Below are 12,643 nucleotides of genomic sequence, written 5' to 3' on the forward strand. Positions count from 1 at the left end.
GCAACGACGCCAGGGGTGAGGTGTACACCCTGATGGTAATTTGGACTCCGTGATTGTGCCCACCCCCAAGATCCTATATGTATGTGTAATGAGAGTGTGAGTAATGTGAATGTCTAAGTTGTGGGATAAAATTGAGGCAGAGGCAGCCAGAAGGGGACAGAGGGGGGGTAGCCTCCTCTGCACCCTGGTGACATACCCCTACTCCAAGGCCCTGCATGTGTGGGTGGTTGTGGTGGAGCGGGAAGAGGGAGGCAGCTGGAGATGGGGAGGGAAGGAAGGGAGGGGCAGGTAACCCCTCCCTGGGGCCAGCTCCCCCGCTGACCCCAGTAGGCACCCCCATACTCCGGGGCCCAGTGCAGCAGCGCCCCCCGGCCCCACAGAGCCCGGGACAGTCCACCCAACCCCACCACAGAGAAAACTGCACCCACCCCACCATCAGTTTCTAATTGTGATACTTTATACTGCTGGCAGTGTTTTATTCTTTTATGTAAGGAGTTTTTTTTTTTCTTTTTTAGAGGAAGAGAAACATTGGTTAACATTTCTCTTGTCTGTTGTTTCTGTTTTGTTTGAATACAGCTTTGTAAAGCTAGTTCATAGGCAAAAGTTTTGTAATTTGTATTATACAAATTGCAGCAATTTCCCTTAGAGATGTGGATTCTTATTCTGTTTGCAACAAATTTAGCATTAATAAATGATGTGAAAGAATTTTGTAGTTTTCATTATTGACGTTTTTAAAAACTACAAATCAGGGTAAGCAATATTTTTTTAAGTAAACTTAACTTAATTGAAATAGAGAGAAATTAACAATTTGATTGATTTGAATATAAGTTTGGGACATAAGTGTAAAGGAAACAAATTATTTTGGTACACTTAACACGACCTTAGTTGGACTTACTAATAATATTTGACTAAGTCGTATCCACAACAGTTAAGTTAAAGTAGCTTAAAAATATATGTTGGTTTTACTCGCTTAAATTAAATTCAGTGTACTTAAAAAATATTTCTGGATTCAAACAAATTTATTTTGTGCAACAACTTGTCATAAAAAAAATTGAGTAAATTGAACAAAACATTATTTTCAGTGCAGGCTTTTTGAGCCATGCCTGGCCACAGCACAGGGGCTCCACGCCACAAGTACCCCAACTCTTGCTCTAGGGCGGACAACCATCGAACCAACCGGACTATATCCAGGGACAGCACAACCAGCCAAGACTCCTACAAGGATCCTCATGGGGAGCAAATACGTGACCACTCCCGCTATTCAGAGGGCAGGTATGGTCGAGGAAGAAGCCACCCTCGAAACGGGACAGGAAGGGGTTCAGAGACAATAGGATTTATTCCGGGGTCGACAGACAGCGTGCCGAGCAGCAGGCAGTCCTGTGCCTCCATGGGCTGGAGTAGCTGTAAGGCTCTTATCTGTTCTGTTCTCACCTGTGGATTTTATGGCACCCGGGAGCCCTGGGTTAACAAGAGCTCCACAGACCATACCCCCAAAACGGTCGGTGACCCTCGACCTCCTAACGGCATAGCTGTGAAAACCCCTGGCATGTCTTTGGAGCCCAATAATAACCAGCCCAAGACCCCCAGGTTGCCCCTGAATGACAGTTTCCGTTACCCAGATGTGCACATAGCAGGTCAGAAGGTAAAGTACCCAGTTGCTGACCCCAAACGGGGTCGCGCATCAGGTAAAGGGGATAACCAGCGGCCGGTCAGCAGCACCAGCCTTATATCCTACGAAGACTATGACTTGGATGAGCAGAGCGACAAAGACATTGACTCTCTGATCACCAAGAAGCTGCTGGAGCTTTACGCCCTGCATCAGATTGACCAGCTGGCCAAGTGCACCTCTGATTCCTCCTTCTCCCGCGAGATCAGCGAGCTCATCTACAGCATCGCTCAGGACTACAACCTGGAGGATCAAGAGGCCGAGTGCAAGCTGGTGCACGGGGTCATCCGCATCAGTACGCGGAAGGGCAAAAGGAACAAGGGCTACCTGTCGACCGGGCAGCATCATAACAGCAGGAGGGATGGGACCCTCCCCGACAGTGGCAACGAGACCATGACAAACACCTTCATGAGCAGTGATTTTCCAGAGGTGAAAGTGTCGGAGCAGACACCATCAGACGAGCTGGCGAGAAAGATGAGAAATTACAGCGGGCGAACATATTCCTCCAGCACTACTACGGCCTACTCAGCGTACCACCACGACACTGAAACCTACTCCTCAGGCGCTCCTCTGATTCTCTAAAAGTCAAACAAAAACAATGAGATGTAGCCAGTTACATGTTATGCATTGTGATTTATTTTGAAATGTATGTTCATTCATGTCGTCTTACATAGTCAGGGACTGAAATCCACCTTCAAAATATACTATCATGAGTGCTTAAGCAGTGTGTTTGTTTTATTCACAAGACAAGAATAGACGGTCTTAATATAAAGTCAAAATAAAACTAAAGCAAAAAGCTCTGTCTCTCCTGAGTGGTTTAGGCTTGTGCCTTGTTCAACCTCATTGCTCATCTTACTAATTTAGAATAAATAGGATGTCACCAATTATTAGCTTCATAACTACAACTGTAGACACTCATCATGGTTCACTCGCTTGATAATTAAAGCAGTTTCTACACTCATGGAAACAGACAACACGTGGTACATGACACATGTGGCAAGATCACAAACCTTGTCAAACACAATAGGAAATCATAACAACGTGAGGAGAGGGACAGGTGGACTTCTTTGGTGCTGCAGGAACTACCCAGGTACAGAGGGAGGAAAATGTGGAGCTGTTAGCAACATGTTCAGCACCACTGCTGCTAAATTTGGGACATTTTGCAAAGTCACTTACGTCTACCTTTAGTCAACCCCTGTTTTAAGGACAGTAGTGGGTTTGAGCAGGATTCGAACCTGGGCCTCCTGGTCTCAATGCGGCTATTCATCCCATTGTGTTCTCAAAGCATTTCATGCGACCTTAAAGCTCTCAAGAATTACATTAAGTTGCTGAACCCTGACCTCTGACGTGGCAGATTAGTTGGCTTAGCTATAAACTTTGGTGTGTAACTCTGTATGGATCGAAGAATGTATTGACAGTGGGGGTTTGCCTGTCGTAAAATGAGTAAAAGCTGCCTCAGCCAGATAAACAATAGAATTAGAGGAAAACTACTGAGGAGGGGGATACAGGGCAGCCCCGGCCTCTCCTCCAGCTGGGATATCCAAAGAATCGGTGAGGTCAAGAAGTAAACCTCAAGGCTATATTTTGAAAAAAAAAAGGAATTCCCAGCATCCTTAACTCTACAGAGCTCCATTAGTTCAAATGTACACAAATCAAATTGGTTATGAAATCAGTAATGAAATCAATACATGCTAAAATAATAGCTGTATGGGTTCAGCTTGGAGTAAAATGTGTCTTTGAAATCACCTAATATCAGCTCACTTGGCCTAGATTTAGTCAGGTTAGGTTGTAGAGCATTTTGAGTGGATTATATTGGCTAGGTATCATTAACCTATACGTGTACTTCCACTAAAACAGCCAGTGTAGGCTTTCAAAAAATAAAAATAGAACTCAATATTTCATACAGAGATAATACCTTGCAACTATAAATGTAATACTTTCAGTCATATTTGTTGTTTTTTTAATATAATGTTTTTAAATGTGGGTGATAACTTTTAAAGGTTTATTTCTTTTCTGATAGTGTTTCATAGTAAAACAAGAAGTGTTGTGATGTCTTGTACTATGAAGGTATGATTGTAAAGAGCAAACGGGTGAGGTGTTTCAGGTGTGCAGATCCGACTACAAGCCAACGAAATGAAGATAAAAAATTTCAGAGGTGGGCCATTCTGGTGTCACAAATTTATGAAACGAAAAGGACTGTACATCTGACAGAGTGGAGAAGTGTGAAAACATCCACGATCACCAACGGATTTCAAAGGGCTGGACTGCTGCTTGATGGAGATAAGGACACCGCCACGGCCCTTCAGAGGGTGTTCGACTCCAACACTGACAACGAGAATTTTTTTGGTTTTGAAAGCCGACACTGGAGAAGAGGACTTTGGTGGTTTTAGTGCGCAGGAAGAAGAGAAAGATGGTGGTGAATGACTGACTTTTCTTCTTGTTAAAGCCATGTTACTGCACCTGAGCCTAAAAGGTAGGCCAAATCGTTTTTTCTGGTGTGCTGTAGGTTATTGTTATGTACTACTACATTTGTTACTCGTTCTTGTAATTACCGGTACTTGTACATAAAAAGTTGTGCAAATATGTACCGGTAACTTGTTTTTCAAAATATTAATACAAGGGATGTGTTCCCAAACAGCCATCTCTTTCCTGACAATCCCCTTTGTGCATATTCTCTTACATATGGTAAGTAAACATTAAAGCACCTGCGGCTTTTAGTCAGGTGCGGCTGATGTAGGTACAAAACAGGATTTTCCCCTGATTTTAGCTTGTGCGGCTAATATTCAGGTGCGCTTTGTAGTCCGGAAAGTACGATAATTTAATTTCAAGGGGAAATTAAGTCTCACTGACGTTAAAGGCCAAAGAATAAAAGTGGGTTTTAAGACGCAATTTAAAATTGAACAGTGAAGGGGCCTCTCTAACGTGCAAGGGCAAATTATTCCATAATTTTGGAGCCACGATAAAGAAGGCCCGCTCCCCTCTGAGCTTCCTCCTGGATCTCAGTACCTCCAGGGGCAGCTGACCTGGGAGACCGACAGGGTGTGTGGAGATGAAGAAGCTCAGAGAGGTAAGGCGGGGCAAGACTGTGAACATAAGAATTTTAAAATTAACTCTAAAAGACACAGGCAGCCAGTGCAGTGAGGCTGGGACAGGGGTTATATGCTCTATTTTAAAAGTTCCTGTTAGGAGTCATGAAGCAGCGTTTTGAACCAGCTGCAGACTTGAGAGCAATGACTGACTGACCCCCACGTAAAGTGCGTTACAGTAGTCCAGGCGCGAAGAAATAAAAGCATGGATCACTGTTTCAAGGTGCTGCCTTGAAAGAAAAGATTTTACTCTTGTCAGTCGCCTTAAATGATAAAAACTGGACTTCACCACTGCTCTGATTTGGTTGTCCAATTTAAAATCACCATCCAACTTAAAACCAAGATCAGTAACAACAGGTTTAAAATAAACTTCCAGGGGTCCCAAATCTACAGAGAAGGACTCGCAGGGACCACTGGGTCCAAACACCAACAACTCTGTTTTCTTTTCATTAACATTTAAAAAGTTTAGAGCCAACCAAGCTTTAATGTCATCTAGGCATGTTGTGAGAGGTTTTATGGAGATGCCACCCTTCTGCTTCAGGGGCAAATAAATTTGGATGCCATTATCATCTAGAAAATCTTTCAGTTGACTAAAAACAATTTTCTCTAAATCCTTGGAAAGTAAAGGGAGCTTGGAAGTAGGCCTATAGTTCGCTAAAACTGTGTGATCAAGGCCAGGTTTCTTAAGCAGTGGCTGCACTAGTGCATGTTTGAAACTTGCAGGAACCACACCAGAAGACAGACTGCTGTACCTTCTCTCTGTATTTAGACTCATTGTTGTTGGTGATGAGACCCACCACTGTTGTGTCATCTGAAAACTTGATCATGTGATTTGAGCTGTACTGTGCAGTACAGTCATGTGTTAGCAAGGTGAACAGCAGTGGACTAAGCACACAGCCCTGTGCTGATCCTGTACTCAGTCTGTGTTATTTCCTATGGAGACAGACTGGGACCTGTCAGTTAGGAAGTCCAAGATCCAGTTGCAGAGAGTGATGTTTATTCCCAGTAGGTCCAACTTCTTTACCAGCCTCTGGGGAATGACAGTGTTGAATGCTGAGCTGAAGTCATTAAACAGCTATCTGGCATACGTGTCCTTTTTGTTGAGATGGGAGAGAGAAAGGTGAACAGCAGACGAGATGGCATGATTTCTGGAGCGGTTTGGGCAGTAGGCAAACTGTAGCAGCTCCAGATTTGGTGGAAGGTGAGTTTTCATGTGCCTCAATACCAGCCTCTCAAAGCACTTTGCGATGATGGGTGTAAGTGTCACCAGCCGGTAGTCATTGAAGCAGGAAACAGTGGCACTTCTTTGGTACTCGGGTGATTTTTGTAGTTTTGATGCATAGATCAGTGGTGTATTTAAGATTGTCCAATCTGGGGGAGGGGTGAAGCCTTGTATGCTGAATGTTTGAGTAAACAAGGTCTAACATGCTGTCCCCTCTTGTCGCAAAGTCAATGTTCTAATGAAATTTGGGCAGAACTGATTTTTATCAGGTATCTCTCCCTCCTTTTTTGTGACATTGGCAGGACTTTTGTTTTGTTGTAATTATAAAAGACCAAATTGGTTGTGAGAGTTGATCATTCAAGATCAGCTTAGCAGACAAAACACAGTTTAAGTGTCATGGTGAGCTGTGCTGGAGGCTAGAGTAGGGCCCAAATACAGGACTCTGACACAATATTAACTTAAAGAGGCAGCTTTTTTTGATATAGTAATTACATAAAGCAAAGTACAAGACAAAACACTAAAAGAAGCAAACAAAAGATAAACTTGAACTCAGATCTTGGCAACTGAAGCACTCATAACCAGATATAACTGAGAGAACATGAAAGACACTCTATGGCACAGCTACTATGGAGAACATGACAAAGAACAGAGGGCACACATGAAGGGTAACGAGGAGATGGGTAACAGGTGTGAACACAGCTGGGACTAATCAATCATGGCCAGACACAGAGGAAGGAAAACCGGTTACACTTTGTTTTCTTTTATTTTTCAATACCAAACTGTCATAATACACATAGGTACATATAGAAATGATCTTTTTCTTTTTTATAGCATATAAAAAAAAAACATAAATGGGATGAGTACCTGAATACCCCCACTCCCTCCCAATAATGTAAAAATGAATATGTTACAGAGGAAATGAATTAACCCATACAAAATATACAAAAAAAAGCAAGAACAAGAAATCAACAATAAGATAGTAGTGCGTATCCTTATAGTTTAATATTAACATTAATAAATATTGATAAATCTTAAATATTAAGAGTAGTAACAATATTAATATTACTGAATCCCTGCTCAGCGGTTGAAACAAATTAATAATGCTGGAATATCTTTAAATAAAGCATTCTTATAAGGTAGAACAGCCACTGCCGGGAATAGCAGAACAATTTGTACACTGTCATATGGTGGACTACAGAGAGAGTTCTACTTTTCTAAGTATTTAAGTAATGGTTTCCAGTGAGTAAAAAAAAAAAAAATCTATTGGATGAGCCTCTGATGGAGAATTTTATCTTCTCCAATTTTAAGAGTCCTAAGATATCCTGTAGCCACACTTTAATTAATGGTGGCTGAGATGATTTCCACAACAACAAAATTATTTTTTTAGCGATGAGAGAAGCAAAGGCCATAAGGTTATTTTGAATAGTTGTAGTATGAAGGTTATTTGGTGGTTTTCCAAATATAGCGATATGTGGAGTCGGAATCAATTTTATACCCAATATATCTGAAATTATTTTGAAGAATTGATGCCAAAATTCAGACAACCTAGGGCACGCCCAGGACATATGAGTAAGATTGCAAGGTATCTGTGAGCATCTGTTACATTTATCATCAAATTTATCTGGGTAAAATGTTGACAGTTTTTCTTTACAGTAGTGTAATCTGTGGAAAATTTTAAATTGTATTAATGAAAGTCTGGCACAACTACAAGACAAATTAATGGCCCCTACCGCTCCATCCCACAACAACTCAGAAAAACTCATATGGAGTTCTGACTCCCATTTCATCTTGGTACTGTTTAAAAGAGATTCACTAAAATCGGATTTAATGAAATTAAAGCGAGTAACTAGTTCGTTAAAACTTGCAAAAACCTCATTTACGTATAGATCATCAGTACCTTTATGTTCTAAAACAGAGAATCTTAAGTCAATCTTTGCTGGAACAAATAAGTGATTGTGGCAGATCGGGGTTGCAAGAGGGAGGGTGAGCCAACCAAAGTGTCAAATTTTTAATGTTTCAGTAACAACTGGGTTGGAAGACCGGTTTAATAGGGATGATTGTGAGGTATCACATGCTAAAGCAAGTAATGACGAGGAACAGGAGGCTGCTTCACTCTGGCACCAATTAGTATAGGGAGACATACACCACAATAATGTATTATACATGTTAGATGCCCAATAACACAGCTTTATTGCTGGAGGGAAACGGCGAAACAAACTGATAAGAAACTACACTGGGAAGCAATACACTAGCACACAGAGAAACACACGGCCATGAATGAGGGAGAATGCGACACTGAACAGAGGGAGACACAGACATAAATACACAGAGATTTAATGAGGGAGGTGGGAGCACATGGGGAACACAGCTGACACAGATAATCATAACGAGACAGGGCAGGAGCAACACAACATGACACATACTGACGGGAGACTGTCAAAGTAAAACAGGAAGTACACAGAGGCGCAGACAGGAGGAGAGAGGGAGCACAGGGAGAGCACAGACATAACAGGCTGGGGAAAACGTGGAATAAAACACGAGGGGAAACGAGGGCTCACAGATACAAAGAGGGGCACACAGGGGGTAAAAGTCACAAAGGGAAGTCAAATAAGGAACAAAATTCAAAAATACATGAAACTAAGAATGCTGGGCCAACATGGCCCAGGATCATGACACCTCCAGCTGATCTATCCCCATAAAGAAGCGAGCGAGCCCTTGGACGTTTACCGGCCCAAATAAATGATGAAATAGTGTCATTTATAGTTCTGAAATAATTAGACAGACAAATGGGCAAACTTTGAAATACATATAGATATCTAGGTAATGCATTCATTTTAACATGCATTAACGTCTAAGGTGCACCATCAACACTAAACACAAACATGAAAGCAATGTTATGTGATTTGATTATTTTCATTTTATGTGCACATCAAAATGTGTGTAAATGTGTTGCTAGGCAACCAGGAGTGCCACAGTTGTTTTACATTGATTTCTACACGGTGAAAATATCTCCTGTGGTAATTCTAGATTGAAATGGTCATAGTTTATTTTTCCCACACATCCCCAAATTCTCTATATGGTGATAGGAGAAGCTGTGTTACTGTTGTGGATTTTTATGACGTATATATCATACACTGGACATATATTCACATGTACACTATGCAATCATATATATACACAGATTCTCTCTCTCTCTCTCTCTCTCTATATATATATATATATATAACACCCAGCACGCCCCTGCGGGCGGTTTATCCTTCAAGCTCGGGTCCTCTACCAGAGGCCTGGGAGCTTGAGGGTCCTGCGCAGTATCTTTGCTGTTCCCAGGACTGCGCTCTTCTGGACAGAGATCTCCGATGTTGTTCCCGGGATCTGCTGGAGCCACTCGCCTAGCTTGGGAGTCACCGCACCTAGTGCTCCGATTACCACGGGGACCACCGTTACCTTCACCCTCCACATCCTCTCGAGCTCTTCTCTGAGCCCTTGGTATTTCTCCAGCTTCTCGTGTTCCTTCTTCCTGATATTGCTGTCATTCGGAACCGCTACATCGATCACTACGGCCGTCTTCTTCTGTTTGTCTACCACCACTATGTCCGGTTGGTTAGCCACCACCATTTTGTCCGTCTGTAGTCAACTGAAAGATTTTCTAGATGATAATGGCATCCAAATTTATTTGCCCCTGAAGCAGAAGGGTGGCATCTCCATAAAACCTCTCACAACATGCCTAGATGACATTAAAGCTTGGTTGGCTCTAAACTTTTTAAATTTTAATGAAAAGAAAACAGAGTTGTTGGTGTTTGGACCCAGTGGTCCCTGCGAGTCCTCCTCTGTAGATTTGGGACCCCTGGAAGTTTATCTTAAACCTGTTGTTACTGATCTTGGTTTTAAGTTGGATGGTGATTTTAAATTGGACAACCAAATCAGAGCAGTGGTGAAGTCCAGTTTTTATCATTTAAGGCGACTGACAAGAGTAAAATCTTTTCTTTCAAGGCAGCACCTTGAAACAGTGATCCATGCTTTTATTTCTTCGCGCCTGGACTACTGTAACGCACTTTACGTGGGGGTCAGTCAGTCATTGCTCTCAAGTCTGCAGCTGGTTCAAAACGCTGCTTCATGACTCCTAACAGGAACTTTTAAAATAGAGCATATAACCCCTGTCCCAGCCTCACTGCACTGGCTGCCTGTGTCTTTTAGAGTTAATTTTAAAATTCTTATGTTCACAGTCTTGCCCCGCCTTACCTCTCTGAGCTTCTTCATCTCCACACACCCTGTCGGTCTCCCAGGTCAGCTGCCCCTGGAGGTACTGAGATCCAGGAGGAAGCTCAGAGGGGAGCGGGCCTTCTTTATCGTGGCTCCAAAATTATGGAATAATTTGCCCTTGCACGTTAGAGAGGCCCCTTCACTGTCCAATTTTAAATTGCGTCTGAAAACCCACTTTTATTCTTTGGCCTTTAACCTCAGTGAGACTTAATTTTCCCTTGAAATTAAATTATCGTACTTTCCGGACTACAAAGCGCACCTGAATATTAGCCGCACAAGCTAAAATCAGGGGAAAATCCTGTTTTGTACCTACATCAGCCGCACCTGACTAAAAGCCGCAGGTGCTTTAATGTTTACTTACCATATGTAAGAGAATATGCACAAAGGGGATTGTCAGGAAAGAGATGGCTGTTTGGGAACACATCCCTTGTATTAATATTTTGAAAAACAAGTTACTGGTACATATTTGCATAACTTTTTACATATATGTACAAGTACCGGTAATTACAAGAACGAAACATGTACTCTACTTTATAAACGAGTAACAAATGTAGTTGACAAGACTTCACTCCTGCTGATCTGCCAGATCATTCTGTTCAAAGTATCTGGCAACAAGACAGATGAGCAGGTTGAGGGCGGGCAGTTTATCATCTTCCTGGCTGTCCAGCGTGCTGCGGAGCTGGGCGCATCTCCATGCAAGCTGTCTGATGGATGAGTGAGCTTGACGCTACATGACGATTCGCGGCTCCGGGACTGACTCGTTGATGGATTTGTGAGGCAGGACGTTGGCACCGTTCAGGTAAAGCTCGTCATTGACGATCACGTCCTCCCCCAGCACCGTCACATTCTCCATACGCACCCACTGGCCGACTGACGAGCTCCACCCCACGATGCAGCTCTCCAGCCACGAGTGCGATCGGACCCTTGACCCTTTCAGCACCGTGCACCTCTTTATCCTCACGCCATCCTCCACAACAACGCCGGCGCCGATGGTGACATTCGGGCCGATGGTGCAGTTCTCCCCGATCTGTGCTGTGGGATCAACCAAGACGTTGCCGAGGAAACCGGGGCCTGTGCGTAATCTCTCAGGTGCGTGTTGTCGTACTGACTGGAGGTACATACACATCCCTGTCAGGAAGTCTTTAGGCTGGCCGATGTCCATCCAGAAACCTTGCAGCTCCATGGCATACAGCTGTCCCTCCCCTGCCATGACAGGAAATATTTCTTTTTCAATGGATGTTGGTCTCAGCTGGATCCTGCTGAGCATGCTCGGATTGAAGATGTACATGCAGGCATTAATTTTGTTGGAGACAAAGACCTGTGGTTTCTCCACAAAGCGATGGATCCTCCCGCTGTCTGCCTCATACACCACCACACCGTACTTAGAGGGCTCTTCCACCCGTGTTACCACAATGGTTCCCTCCTTGCCGTGGTTGCGGTGGAACTGCAGCAGATCTTTGAACGGAAAATCACAGATGACATCGTGAGTTGAAAACGAAGAACGGCTCACTGTCATCATTCAGAAAACCAAAAAAACATATACAGAATGTACTACAAGGACAGAAGCTATGACTTGTCTGAAGACCTGACAGGAAACACTGCTTTACTCCCTGCACAATTAAATCATCCACCTCTGTATGCACAACCCAGATGTGACTGCTGCAGTAAATCTTGGGCATCTCTGTTTAGTCTCCTTGGTTTCTGTCCCATCTTGGATTCAGTCTGAATCTCCCGCCTCTGCTCCGATGGCTCCGGCCAACTCCTCTTCATGGCAACGCAGACAATCACGGATGAGTTCAGCAATGGCTCTCTGTGTTCTCCTCTCCAACTTCTCCAGTTTCTTTGCCACATCGCGCTTTAGATCCCAGTCTGGTTTTCTTGTGGCAAGATTGGCTAAATCCACTTCCTCAATGATGGGCTCTGGATTATAATTTACTTTATCTTCCACTGATGCTGGATTGGTCTTAGGCACCGGTATTTCCTTTAGCTCTTCATCCTCTGGAGCGTAATTCCTCAATGTCAGTTCTCTGTGTTCCTCTTGAGTGGCCTCTTCTAATGTGGCTTTTTTGCTCTCTGGCTCACAATCGTCCTGCTCTCGCCCATGAAGCTGTTTCTCTCTTAGTGCCTTTAGCCTCTCCTTCCTCTTTAGAGCCTGCTCCTGCCGAGTCTTGCCGCGTCCACTCATTTTGACAGGTTCTTTTCTTCGTAGTATCGAGACTAAGAGAAAATGTGGCCCGATCAGCTCAAAACCTCGCTTATATTTCCGCAGAGCGCGGGCGGATTCGTCACGCACCAATCGCAGAGAGGCTTGCGGCAGCGCGCAAATTCAATGCACTTTTCTCCAATGAGCAGCACACACCGAGGCGGGGCGATGCTACACGTGGAGCCCGTCACCAATCACGAGCCGGA

General features: G+C 43.5%; 3 protein-coding genes across 3 annotated transcripts; 1 reads left to right on the top strand and 2 right to left on the bottom strand.

The window, feature by feature from the left end:
• Nucleotides 1-1,092: 1,092 nt before the first annotated feature.
• Nucleotides 1,093-2,250, top strand: LOC309702701 (keratinocyte differentiation factor 1-like). Its single transcript, XM_082527315.1, has one exon. It carries the CDS (start codon nucleotides 1,100-1,102, stop codon nucleotides 2,246-2,248), a length of 1,149 nt encoding a protein of 382 aa, XP_082383441.1. The 5' UTR covers nucleotides 1,093-1,099; the 3' UTR covers nucleotides 2,249-2,250.
• Nucleotides 2,251-10,750: 8,500 nt separating this feature from the next.
• On the bottom strand, nucleotides 10,751-11,949 carry LOC309702713 (mannose-1-phosphate guanylyltransferase catalytic subunit beta-like). Its single transcript, XM_082527332.1, has 2 exons — nucleotides 11,866-11,949; nucleotides 10,751-11,689 (listed from the first exon to the last, which is right to left on the bottom strand). Exons 1-2 carry the CDS (start codon nucleotides 11,942-11,944, stop codon nucleotides 10,962-10,964), a joined length of 807 nt encoding a protein of 268 aa, XP_082383458.1. The 5' UTR covers nucleotides 11,945-11,949; the 3' UTR covers nucleotides 10,751-10,961.
• Nucleotides 11,849-12,471, bottom strand: LOC309702741 (coiled-coil domain-containing protein 12-like). The gene has a single exon (XM_082527373.1). It carries the CDS (start codon nucleotides 12,417-12,419, stop codon nucleotides 11,952-11,954), a length of 468 nt encoding a protein of 155 aa, XP_082383499.1. The 5' UTR covers nucleotides 12,420-12,471; the 3' UTR covers nucleotides 11,849-11,951.
• Between the last annotated feature and the right edge of the window lie 172 nt (nucleotides 12,472-12,643).

This window comes from Aulonocara stuartgranti (assembly GCF_965226115.1).
Source record: "Aulonocara stuartgranti genome assembly, chromosome: 3".
Classification (NCBI taxonomy): domain Eukaryota; kingdom Metazoa; phylum Chordata; class Actinopteri; order Cichliformes; family Cichlidae; genus Aulonocara; species Aulonocara stuartgranti.